This window comes from Castor canadensis, chromosome 15 (assembly GCF_047511655.1).
Source record: "Castor canadensis chromosome 15, mCasCan1.hap1v2, whole genome shotgun sequence".
In the NCBI taxonomy this organism is placed as follows: domain Eukaryota; kingdom Metazoa; phylum Chordata; class Mammalia; order Rodentia; family Castoridae; genus Castor; species Castor canadensis.
Genome location: NC_133400.1, coordinates 97245017 through 97258422, shown reverse-complemented (window position 1 = coordinate 97258422; position 13406 = coordinate 97245017). Strand labels below are relative to the sequence as shown.

General features: G+C 39.5%; 1 protein-coding gene across 13 annotated transcripts in view; it reads left to right on the top strand.

Annotated features, from left to right (window-relative positions):
• The window catches only part of Ryr2 (ryanodine receptor 2), a 591935-nt gene that overhangs the window by 288985 nt on the left and 289544 nt on the right, over positions 1 to 13406 (top strand). For all 13 annotated transcript variants that reach the window (XM_074056805.1, XM_020157460.2, XM_074056803.1 and 10 more), the window contains 2 exons: positions 576 to 650; positions 2420 to 2576. In XM_074056805.1, coding sequence (XP_073912906.1) covers positions 576 to 650; positions 2420 to 2576 — 232 coding nt within the window. The remainder of the gene's footprint in view (positions 1 to 575; positions 651 to 2419; positions 2577 to 13406) is intronic.

Genomic DNA, 13406 nt, shown 5'->3' with positions numbered 1-13406 from the left:
TTCGTGCTTGGCATATTAACAGACTGTCAGAGAAGTTCCTTCTTTGTGACTTTTGTGTTTCTTTTTTTGTGACTTTGTGACATTCTGACAAGTGGCAGACTTGATATAAATTGCAGATTGCATTTTAAAATATTAAAGATTAGTGTTATTTTGTTTCTTTGAAATGTTTTAAATATCTAAAACATGCTTGAGAGCTGTAAATAATTATGTGTTTCATATAAGTAATAATCTAATCCAGCTGCACCTGAATGGATAAGCAAGTACATCCTTGGACCTAAGTTGGAAGAAAAAGGTGAAGTCTATTCTCTTGGGGGAGGAAAAGGAGAGAAATTATTAGGAGTAGAGAAAAGAAGAGACAGTGAGAGAATATTTTTAAATAAGTGGTTTTTTTCAGGGAAAACTTATGTCGATTATGTTATTGTTATTTTTACTTATATGAGCTCCTGCCAAAAACTATGGCTGTAACTATTTACCTGCAGGCTGTCCTATGTGCTGTCTCTTTTAACTTGCTTGAAAACTAGAGTTCAAAGAATGAAATCTGTGAAACACAAAATTGGACTTGTTTTCTTTTACAGAACTGTCCATTACGAAGGTGGGGCCGTATCTGTTCATGCACGCTCCCTTTGGAGGCTAGAGACATTAAGAGTGGCGTAAGTAGACTTCTGAACCCAGCCTGGGCTCCAGGGGCACTGAGCACTCTGTGTCCTAGGCCACTGCTTCCTTACAAGAGGGTCCTGTTAACAACCCCAGCACGCAAGCAAACCAAACACCCAGGAAGTGCTGGAGAGTTGTGTCTCCTCTTCCCCAGTCTGCCTACTTTGTTTATCTTGGTTCACTAGGGTTTAGACCTGAGAAATGCCAGTTTTGTATGGCATGCCTTTGTCTTCAGTCTCCTTTGCTTTATCCCAGACCCTGCATCTCCTGTCGAGGCTGCTGCTGGGCCAGAGTGGTGTAAGATTTGCAGGCAGGACAAGTGTCTGCAGTTGTCATCCACTTCAGCTCAGAAGGACTCTCAATTTAACCTAATGGATGTGTGAAACAGAGAAACCCTGATCTTGAAAGACAGGAGAAGAGTCACTGTTTGTCACTGTGTTTATGTGCAGATAGAGATATGGATTGTAGGTATCCATGATAGCATAAGAATTCACAAACATACATGCAGACATTTCTGGTGAGTTCAAAAGCTGTCTGAAGCTTGCATTTTAGTTACTTTAAATTAATTCAATACCGATGATAAAGTAGGTAGTTTTAAACTGCTTAAAATAGAATTAAAATATCAGTTAGAATTTAATAGATGGAAGAATTAGTCCTTGTCTAAAAAGCACCTTATTATATTACAATTTAAGGAAATTATTAAGATAGAATTATAGACTCTTGGGTTGCAGTGAAGGACTTTCTTACTAGAGTAGTGCTCTTTATAGATTTTTATGTGACATTATTATCTGTCTAATGATAAAAATAAAATAGTTTTGAGGTCTCTAGTTGGTTTTGCTGAGATATTCCATGTATTTTGTTTGTTGTTTGTTTTTGCAGTATTGGGGGTTGAACTCAGGGCCTCATGCTTGTTAGGCAGGTGCTCTACCACTGGAGCCACTCCTCCAGCCCACGTATAGTAATTTTGAAAATCTTTGTACATCCTTAAACATTTCAAGGTTCATATGGAAATTTTCATGATCAGTTTAAATAGATGCATGGATGATAACTTCCAGTGTATTACAGGAACAGCACTTTAAAATAAAATGTTACAGTTCTTTCAAAGTATCCAATTGACAACAAATACTGTTGTGATTTCCTACTCACTTTTTTTCCTTAAAAATACTTGAATACCATCTTGTTTAACAATGAAAATGTATACTTTTCCTCCCACTCCCATTTCTGTTACTCTCTTGTAACATTTTATCCCAAGTAGTGGGGTCTGTGATTAACAGATATCCTGTTCACTCTGTCACACTCCTTTGCAACAAAAAGCTTATATACATTTTTATGTTTTGTTAGTCTGTAACTTTAAACAGTTCTATATCAATATAATTAATTATTAATGATTGATAGCATTACTTTTCTTGGATATGGATATACATTTGATCAAGTCCACCTAAATATTAAAACTTTTGATAAATATTGAGCTTAAAAGTAAACTTTTGTTGGACATGTGTCTCTCAATCAGACGGAAAACCAAGAGAGACTAAGGTAAATGGAAGAAAAGCTCATACTTTTGTATTATTTCACAATTATTCAGAGAAGTTAGGGAAAGGGACTTCAAATATATAGATATATTTCCCTTACCTTGTATGCTATAAAAATGGCAGCTTAATTACACTCACACTCTACACACACACATGTTATCTTGCTCATACGCCTCAGTTTCTACCTCTGTGATGGCAGATGCTGTTGAACCAAGTTATGGTTACTTTTTTGCTAGGTGGAGTGGAAGCCACATAAGGTGGGGTCAACCATTCCGACTACGCCATGTCACAACAGGAAAGTACCTAAGTCTCTTGGAAGACAAAAACCTTCTCCTCATGGACAAAGAAAAAGCTGATGTAAAATCAACAGCTTTTACCTTCCGGTCTTCCAAGGTAAGATAGAACAAGTCACTTTGGATTCCCTGTAAATATATTCCCATCTCATTCCCTTTGATGTTACAAACACGCAAATGATGCAAGCTTGTTCTGCATATGTTTCTAAAATCCCAGGTTCATTTCATCTCTTCCTCTCCAGTAAAACCAGTTTCTCAAACTACTGAAACCCGCCTAGACATTTCACTGGATTTATTTGCTCCTTGGTTGTTTACATTCAACACATCCAGCCAGCTCCTTCCTGTTTTCCTAGGCACCAGCAATACACAGTTAGCAGGTGATTTGTGGCTGGAGTGTGAAAATAGGGTTTGGGCTGTGGCTCAAGTGGTAGAACACCTGCCAGCAAAGCATGAATCCCAGAGTTCAAACCCCAGAACCATCAAAAATTTTAAAAAAATATGATAAAACATACCCTTATCAAACATACCTTTGAGATTTTTTCTGAAACGTGTTTACTCATGCATTTTTATATGTCAACCTTTCTTTTTCACTTCAGGAGCACTGTATATCTATTTAGCATAATGGTAGGAACGCTATTGAAGTACTGGCTAGCTTCTGTCTCAGGCAAAATTTGTGCTCCTTTATAGATAGAAGTAGGGTTTGTGTTTCTGAGGTTGGTTTGTGCTTGTCTAGGCAGAGGCACCTGTAGGATGTTATTCAGTTCCCCCCTCCCTTTTTTTTTTTTGCTTTCTCCTTGTTTAAACTTCTGGAAAACTCGAAGGATTCCATCACTCTTTCCCATGTATTCTGCCCGAATTTAAGCTGGATTTTGATAGCAGCGTTAGGAGTCGAGGAAAAGATAAAAGAACTCTGTGTCATGTGTTCACAAGACCAACACTTGGATTAGTGAGACTGTGGTGCGAGGACTGTCAGGTTTCTTTTAAGATGTTGAGTTAGGTTTTGCATTTATACTTTCTAACTCTCTCTAGAGATCTGTGTTAGGTAACATTTTCCAAATATTTTGTACGAATTAGTGAATGATAGTTTCCTGCTCCAGTGAAACTTTTCCCTAAGAGATCAATTGTCCATATGTTTAATTAATTCTGTTGTGTTGATTGTACAATCACATCCATGCACAGCATAGGAGTGACAGCACGAGCACAGATATTTATGAAATGTTGGGGGCTTTCCATGTTCTCCATGTTTTCAGTTAATAGGTGCCAGTGACCATTTGCTTTCTGCATTAATGTCTGTGGTGCATACATTTCCAGTGAGTACCAAAATGGAGACTGTTAATTTAGCTGGTTGGGAAAAGTCCTTTCACTAAGCTATTTATAGGATATTCATATTCAGATGTAATTTACAAGAAAATAGACGTGTCATTTAGAGAAATCATTGCACCAAACATAAGGATTTGGTTATTTATGACTACTTAAATTCAATATGCATATTGGTCCTTTAATGATAGCCATGTCTTGTGATTTTGAAGGAATTCATGCTTATGTTAGCTTAGAAAATCAGGGAAATATGTAGAATAAGAAATCTATAATTATGTGAAATACTGGCATTTTGATAAATTTCCTTCGGGATTTTTTTTCTGAGTGAATACATGGACATTTATAAAATATATCGCTGCAGGTGTTGGTCAAGGGATGGAGCACCTGTGAGTTCAAACCCCAGTACTGCTCCAAAAAAGCCGAATAAAATCAATTAAGATATACTGTTGGAAAGAAGAGAATAGCTAATGGAACACCATGCTAATGCAGAAGAAAAGAAAGCAGGGAGTCTGATGGCGACATGTGTTTGCTGTGCCCATACGTGGCAGGGATGTCCACTGGGGTGCATCAGAGAACTCCCAAGGTGGGCCGATTGCCCTTGCTTCTTATTTGGAGAGCACAGGTGACCTTGTCGTGCCAACCTTGGGGCTCTTCGGCTTCTTCCACAATACAACCAAGCATTGGGACCCAGGCCAAAGGGAAAAAAGCGCTGAAGGGAATGAAAGCCGATACTTTATGGTGTTAGAGTGCAAGCCTTTGAAGACGCAATGTTTGCAAAATCTACATACCAAACAAACAGCACAGCATTAATACTTCTAAAGCAAAGCATGCAGGTGATGCAGGAAGAAATAAATAGAAAATCCTAGCATTAGGAGACAATGAGTCACTTTTGGCTGTTCATAATAGTCAAATAGAGCTGGGGGCGTGGCTCAGGTGGTGAGAGTGCCTGCCTAGCAAGCGTGAGGCCCTGAGTTCAAATGCCAGCATCACCAAGAAATAAATAAATACAAATTAATTGAAGTGTAAAAGTCAAGTAGACAAAAAGTAAGTTAATATATATATAAGATGTAATAACATAATAAATATTACATCTTACAGTTATTCTATTCCTCTACCTATCTATCTATCTGTCTACCTATCAATCATCTACCTACCTATCTAGCTACCTATCATTCGCCTTCTTCCAAACTGTTGAGGGACTTTCAACATCTGAGCCTGAAGAGGTGCCTTAGGGTCTCTTCCCGGAACTGGATATTCATTTCATTTGCTCAAGGATATTCGAGAGCTGACTCACTGCCTCCCCCTGCCTCCGCTGGGGACAGGGACACGCTGGTAGTTAGTGCCCTCCAAGAGCTCTTGAGGCAGTCAGGAGGCAGGGACCCTCTCTTCCCCACTCCTTGGCTTTTTATAGAAAATAATTACTGCCTTTCTGTGGTTCTCTGTGAATCAGCCACCAGAGCAAGAACTCTCTATTTTATCTCAGTGAGTATCAGGACCCCCATTTTACAGATGGGGAAAACCAAGACAGGTGAATGGGTTGGTTGCCCACATCACTGGCAGAGCTGGTGGACACAAGGTTATCTCTGCCCCAATCTGTCTGCCCAGGGTGGTTACAGAAAGCTGGGCATTACCCCAGGCCGGGAGCTGTCTGGTTCACTCATGACCCTCTGGGTGTAAGGCTGCCCTCGGAGCTCATCCTCTCAGGGCCTGTACAGCTGAAGTGCTACCCCACTCCTGCAGAGGCACTCAGGCTGCTGCCTGGCAATATTGTGCAAACCTCTTTCCTCTTTGGCTGTAGAAAGCCGACTCCATCTTTCAATCCATCAGTCAGGATTCTCCTGTGGCAAAGCAGAGCTCATTGTTCAAATGGAAATGCAAATAAAAAAGGGAAGTATATTAACATATTTCAAAAATACAAACGTACATGTATACATATATATGGATCTATGGCCTTTGATCCAGCAATCCAGTTTTTCATGAAGGGGGGGATTTCCTTATAGAAATAAACTGGACCCTGTTGAAAAATACACATGCAAAGGAGTTTCATGACTGTATGTCACAGCCAGAAGCTAGGAAAAACTCAAATGCTTAACAGAAATTATGCAAAAATTGTTTTTAACTGTCAGAATATATTGGTGTGGAAAGACATCTGTGAAAATGTTGTTGACTGTAATGTAATAAGCAGTACAAAGCTTATTTTTAATTGGAGAGGAAACCCTGTGCATATGTCTGTTAGTCAGCCATGGAAGGATATGCACTCATTTTCTAACTTTGAATTATTTAGAGCAATCGAGAGAATGGAAACTGTTTGAGAGAGAGGAAGATTTCTTCTGCTTAGCTTTTGGAAAATAGGTCTCTGGATGATTTTGGCTGTTACAACGGACATATTTCTTTTGTAACCACAAAATTAATTAGCAAAAGACAACCATCGCACTGGTGTTCCAGAACACAGTTTTGCACACATTTTTGTTGTGTGTCTTGAGGATGGATTCCCAGAAATGGAATCCTGACTCATGAGCTCTTGACACTCATCGTGCACAGCAAAAGCTTTGGGCGCATTTGCCTCCAAATCTCCCTAAATCTTCTGTCAGTATCAGGGTGGGACTTTTTTTTTTTTTTTTGTCTTTTTCTTTTTTGGTGCTGGGATCGAACCCAGGGCCTCACGCATGCTAGGCAAGCGCTGTACCACCGAGCTACATCCCAGCCCAGGGTGGGACTTACATTCTAATTCTCCTTCCTGTCCACATCCCTCTGTGGTGTCTGCTCAGGGACTCTCCTAGAAGCTGACAGCTTTGGAATGTCACAGTTGACACTGAAGGCAAAGAGACGAGGGTCTGAACATTGCTGCAATGAACTGTTCTGGGTGTCTGGCGCCATTTCCACCTTGGCCTCAGGTTCCTGCTCCACTCCACTGTGCAGGCCACGTCCGGCTTGCCCTGTGCACTCCACATAATTCATGATGGTCATCACACATGGCGAGATTGGAGAGAGTGATAATGGTGGAGCCAAAACTCAGGAAGATGCTTTATTTTAAAAATTGTGGTAGAATTGAAGCTGGGTGTTGTGGCTCATGCCTGTAATCCCAGCTACTTAGGAGGTTGAGCTCAGGAAGAGCTCAGTTCAAGGCCAGCCAAGGCAAATAGTTTGTGAGATTTCACCTCCAAAATAACCAGTGCAAAATGGACTGAAGGTGTGGCTCCAGCAGTAGAGCTTTGCAATTATGAAGCCCTGGGTTCAAACCCCAGTCTTACCACCCCCCAAAAATTCAGTGGAATATTAATTTTAATATAACTGGCAGGTTAGGTAATAAGGTTTTCTCCATGATGTAGAACAATAACTGCATTAATAATTTCTTTTTAAAAATTTATTTACTACATCATCATTATAGAAAAATTTGAAAGAGTGCAGTAAAAGGGGAAGATTTAAATAATTTACAGTCCATCTTTCAGAAGCAATTCCATGTGTGTATTACAACTTTTAACCACACACACACACCACACACACACCACATATACCACACACACACCACACATACACACACATATACACACACAGACACACACTATATAGATAGATAGATAGATAGATAGATAGATAGATAGATAGATTTTTTCTTTTTTTTTCTGCAGTGGGGATTAAACTCAGGGCCTTGGACTTACTGGGTAAGGGCTCTACCACTTCAGCCCTTCCCCAGTCTTTACGCTTAGTCTGCTTTTCAGATAGGGTGCCATACCTTAGCCTGGGCTGGCAAGCTGTGATCCTCATACGGCCACTTCTGTAACACTCATGCTGGGATTATAGGCATGAACCGCCATACCCAATCCCTATATGTTGATCCCTTTTCTTTGGCGGTACTGAGGTTTGAACTCAGGGCCTCATGATTGGTAGGCAGGCACTCTACTACTTGAGCACTCTGCCAGCTCTTTGTTGTGTTGGGTATTTTTGACATAGGATCTTGCTTTTTGTCTGCTCTGGCCTAGAATTGAAATCCTCCTAATCTCTACCTCCCAAGTAGCTAGGATTACAGGCTTGATCCAATGGACCCAGCTTAAATGTTGGTTCTTAATAGGGTTAATTGTATACCATATTGGGCCTAATTTTTTTATACTATGTCTCCTGCTGCGTTTTTCCTTTAATAGAATTTTGATGAAAATTTGGTGTCCTGATATCTAGATTTATAATGATTTTTTAGGCACTTGTGTTTGAGTATTTAGCTTATGTTCACTTGTAACCCAAACACTTTTGTCTTTAACTCTGCATATGGTTAAGTACTTCCTTTTGGGAACTTGAAGTACTTGGCCAAATAATATAAAATTTGAAAGGGATTTTGGTCCTGGAAACTCCCAGAGGTCAGAGATGTGTGCTGTGTTCACCATGGTGTGGCATGTGACAGACACAGAGTGGACGCTGTTGAGTGTCCCTAGGATGACACACATAGATGAGTGCTCTTTGGAATTGGTGCATATTCATTCTAGGAGCAGGGTGTGGAAGCTGACATGTCTGTGCAACCTCATCAACAGATCCTTTCAGGTCTCTGCTAATTTTGGTGAAGATAAATTTCATCCTATTATATATTCTGTGGATAAGTTTCTCTCTCTAATTTTAAAAGTCTGATTGCTTTAAAGTCACATCAGAATGATTGTAGGATTCTGCTGAAAGAAACCTATTCCAAAGTAAGCAGTCTGAGCAAGTGGCTTCTTGTCATTTCCTGGGATACACATGGCATCTACCAGCAGGTGATTGTGATCTAAACCTTCCTGCCCTTCACTCCAGGTGTCCCCGGACCAGTGACTTTGGAGCCTCTTCTAGGACGTGACTTTAAGGATTCAGTTTAGAATGCACTTTGGATTTTCTGAGGCATTTTATGTTTTGGACATCCATGTATCTCATGTATGTAGTTCTCATATACATTTGCAATGAGTTTGTAATCAGTGCTTGTGCCGACCAAAAAATCATCAAAAGTAAAATGAATCCCACTTTATGGATTTCCAAACCGACCAGTAAAACTTGTTCTAGTGCTGGACACAGGTCAGAGTGGTGTAGCGACTTCATTCTGCTGGAACAAGAAGGGAAGGTGTGGGTTTCAACTTACTCCCGACCTCTGAACTCCACCCACAGCATGTCTTGAGCTCTTTCTGTTTTTCAATTTTCTTTTGAAAAATGATCATATTATTGTTGTACTGGGGGTACACTGTGACAATTTCAAAAGTGCTTACGATGTTTCATAGTTGAATTCAGCCCTCCATGACTCCTCTTTATCCCTCTTCGCCCCATTCCTGGGCTCTTTCTAATCATGGTCTGCCCCTTTCTGACCAGGCATAGCTCTGGATGTTGTGACTTCAGCATTCAAAAAGTGACTTTAGGGCTGGTTTGTGGCTCAAGTGGTACAGTGCCTGCCTAGCAAGTACAAGCCCTGAGTTCAAACCTCAGTACTGCCAAAAGACAAAAAGAAAAAACCTTAGCTTACAATGTTTGCATCCCAAGACTGCTAACTGGACCTGGTGTCTCAGATTCCTTCTTTATTAGCCAAAAGTAGAGAGGTGACTTTTCTTCCTTGCATCTGTTTTTTGTAACCATTCTTATTACCTTTACCAAAGCGAATTAATGGTTCTGGACTACTTAGTTCATTTATTGACTGATTGATTAATTGATCGGTTTGAACTCACGCCCCATGCATGCTGGGCAGGCACTCTAGCACGTGAGCCACACCTCCAGCCCAACACAGCCCTTTCAGAATACACAGTACTCACTCCACTGTATTTTTTTGTACTGTATTTTAAATATTCCAGTTTTAGATCTTTGATTTTTGGAAGTTTGTAGATAATAGTAAGTCTGGAACTATGATTGGAATTAAAGCTATTTTGCTAAGTGAGACATTTTTAGGGTGTGTATGCATGTCTGCAATATCTAAAAATACACTCATACACAGATCTTTGTGAAAGTAAGCAATTAATTATGCTGATTATAATATTTAAAATAGCCTTTTTTAACTGGAAGAAAGCCTAATGAAATTAAAATTGATTCCTGCTGAAAGGCATTTTCTGCAATTCCATGAGAAAGAAGCATTGAACTTAGAACCAACTGAAGCAGAATAAAGGCAAGGTTTTCACACCATCAACGTTTCAGAGAAAACAGTGCAGCTAGCTCATTTCAGCCCTCCCTTTGTTAATTGTCACATTCAGAGTGGCTCCTGTCCTGTAACACATGCATTGGGGTCACTTAATGTATATTTGATGCTCATGGTTTTTTTCTCTGAGTGCCCCCTGGTAGGCTGGAAGTCATGCCACACCTTTTTATATTTCTGTTAGATTTCCAAGGTGAAGAATGAATGCTAACATTCTAGGAGAGACTTTTTCTTTCAAATGTAATGAGTATTTTCACCTGTCTACTCTTAGAACTTTTAGCCCGCACTCTACAATGTGTTCAAATGTCAATTTTAATTGTGAGGTGGGTCTTGCCAGTCATTGATGTGTTCAGCTTCCCACCTCCGATGTAAGGTTTTTTTAGCTTAATATTCCCTTGAACCACTTTCAGCGGATGGCTTCCGCCAGCTTTCCTGCTTGGAGCACTGAGAATATGACAGCCTCAAATAAGACCATCAGTGAGATTGTGAGGATTAGGGAAATAAGGACAGAAAGATCAGGACATTTTTAGGACATAATTCGTAGCATATTATTTTTATTTGAGACTTTTATTCTTGGTTCAGAGAATGTATACGTTTTAAAACATACACTCAAACACAATGAAAGTGACAGTAATGTTTAACAATGAATTATGTGCCAGTGGGCTGATCACCTTTCATGAATTATTTCACTCAATTCTAGCACAACCCTATGGAGTTAAAAGGCTATTTTTAATCTTCATTATGGAGTTAAGCCTGAGAAAAGCTCTGTGACAGGTCCAGACTTTGAGCATAAGTAATAAGGTGGGAACTTTATTAAGAGAAGCAAAGACTTAGTCATTATAATAACAGCTGATAGAGAAGATTGATGGCTTACCTGTCATTATCTATCACAATTATTAATGCTTAAATGTCTAAAAACTAGATTTATTTTTAGTTGTTTTTGAAAATAGTTATTGCAATTGTCAATGGGGAAGAACTTTGAATTTTATCCAGATTAAATTTAAAAAGTTTGAAGTAAACATTTTAGAAGAGGTGATGATAAACTAACAGAACACAATAGAAATTAGGGTTTTACAGAAAGAAATTCAGTTCCAGTTTTTATGCTGACTCTTTTTAGTAGACATGAAGCAGAGAGGGAATGCCTTATGTGTGACTGTGAAGCCTGTCAGGCAGTGTTCAGCCAGAGAAGCAGAGCCAGGAGGGTGCAGGTGTAAGTCCAGGGTGGGCAGACATGCTTTGTGAGACCCTGAGGGCTGGCTGAGGAAGCCCCACATCTGTAGTGCAAGTGAATTGATAAGCTCAATCAGCAGCAGGCTGACCCCTGGGGCCTGCACAGCAGCTGTTGTCCATAGACACGAAGGACAGATGGAGAGCAGGGCAGACCCCAAGAACACCAGCTCTTGTAGTCTCTGTGCTCAGGCGAAGCCTGGAGCCATTAAAGAGCTCACTAGGTTACATGTCCCCCACATAGGGCAATCTCAAAGCCAGCTGATTAGGGATCTTAATTACATTTGCAAGATCCCTTCCTATTGCCATAAAATATAACCGAGTCATAGGAGTGACATCCTATCACCTTGCCTGGCTCTAACAGAGTAAGAGGGCTCCTCTGAGGGCCCTGTGACCTTGCTTCATCACAACTGACATCCCATCAAAAGGCCCTCCTAGCCAGAGACATTTTAAAATCTTGTATCTCCACAGAGCTACAAGCAGCGTCTCCTAAATCCCAGGAATAAAAAGAGCTGTTGATTTTTGCATCTTGCCTTGCATGGGTAGAACCTGGCCTAGCCTGTCAGTCCAGGAATTTTTATGTACAATATGGCACCATAAAGAAGTAAAGTAAAAAATTGTTTTGACCTTTTTATTTGTCCTATTATTAACTGTTGTCTTAATGAGATCCAATTTCAAAGCATAAAATAAACGAAAACTCCACCATCTAAGGACCTTTTTGTTTTTTCTTAACTGTCACCTGACAAACTAAGTTGGGATGATTTCAGTTAATGCTAGAAGAATCCCCTCAACTACCTCTGGTCCAAGAATTAGAATATAGTTCTGTAGGAGTCCTTTGAATTTCTTAATGAATCTAGTTTGGTAAATCTTTTACCTGTGGATCACTTAATTAGGTCACAGTGGCTTCAAAATGGTTTTGACTCCATAACAAGCCAATTTGTGAAATCAGTGCAGAGATACCACTTCATATTTTCAGGCTAATCTCCTGTACATGTGGAATCATTTTGGTGTTCATTCGAAAGTTAGATTTTTCCATACACTCTGGACTGGAGCTCTTTGAGAGCTCATGTTGAGAGGTATGCACAGCACATTTTCTGAACTATGAAGAGGATGTGTTCTTTATAAACAATCTGGCATTTTTAGGTCCCAATCTGGTCCTGAGGATCTAATTTCAATAAATAATATTTTACCCTTAAGTGGAAGTTCAGTGTTCATGAGACTACATATATCAAAAGAGAAAATATCTGTCCAAACCAACCTGCTGTAGTGAAAACAGCGAAGTTTGTAATAACTTCAGACTGTGTTGAAAAGAGTGTTTTTTATTTTTAATATTTGAGCATTTTAAAGTTCTCAAGATCTCAAGACAGACAAAAATGTGTAATGAACAAAAATGTGTAATAGTGAGGATCTCAGAATTTCCTTGACTGACAAAAATGTGTAATGAACAAAAATGTGTAATAGTGAGGATCTCAGAATTTCCTTGACTGGTCTAGGGAGCCTCGGAATTAAATTGTATCACGTCTTTTGAGGGAAGTTGTGTTTAATGACAGAGTTTCTGTTTCATGTTAGGAGGTTTTCAGTGGAAAGTTTTCAGGCCAGAAAGTTTCTTTGGTCTAATTCAAACGTCGTTGCTTCTCTATCATACAGTTCCAATCACGTGTTAAGTAAATACAGCTGATTGTGTATTTCAGTTATTGTCTTTGTTTTGCCTGTTACATTTCACTTTTTATAGTTTTTAGTTTTACTTAAGATTACCCATCTGGTTATTCATCATGAGTATATTTTCATTTATGCCATTGAATGCATTTTATGTTTGTAACAGTTAACTTTATGGTCTTTGCTGGCTGTAAGGTCTGTGGGCATCTCTGCTTTAATTTCTGTTTCCTTTTTGGTATGTACTTTTTTTTTTTTTTAACCATAGCTCACATTTTCTTATTTTTTTCTACATTCACATGTAATTGACAGTATATTGGGTATTAGAAATGATACATTGTAGGACTAATTTTTTTTTTCCTGAGGTGCTTTTGGTTTTGCAGGCAGTTAAGCTTGTTGGGTTGAAAGTTCACCTTCTCCTCCTTTGGCAGTGAAGGCTGCTTGTACTTTTGGATTCCAACTGCGTCGTTACTGGACCTCCCTGAGCACGCATAACTTGGAATTTGGATGGATCTTATAACAATATAAGTCCAGGATTTATCCTATCTAGTTTTATGGCTGCTTGTGAACCCTAAGGTGCTGCCGCTGGTACCTCCAGCCAGTACAACA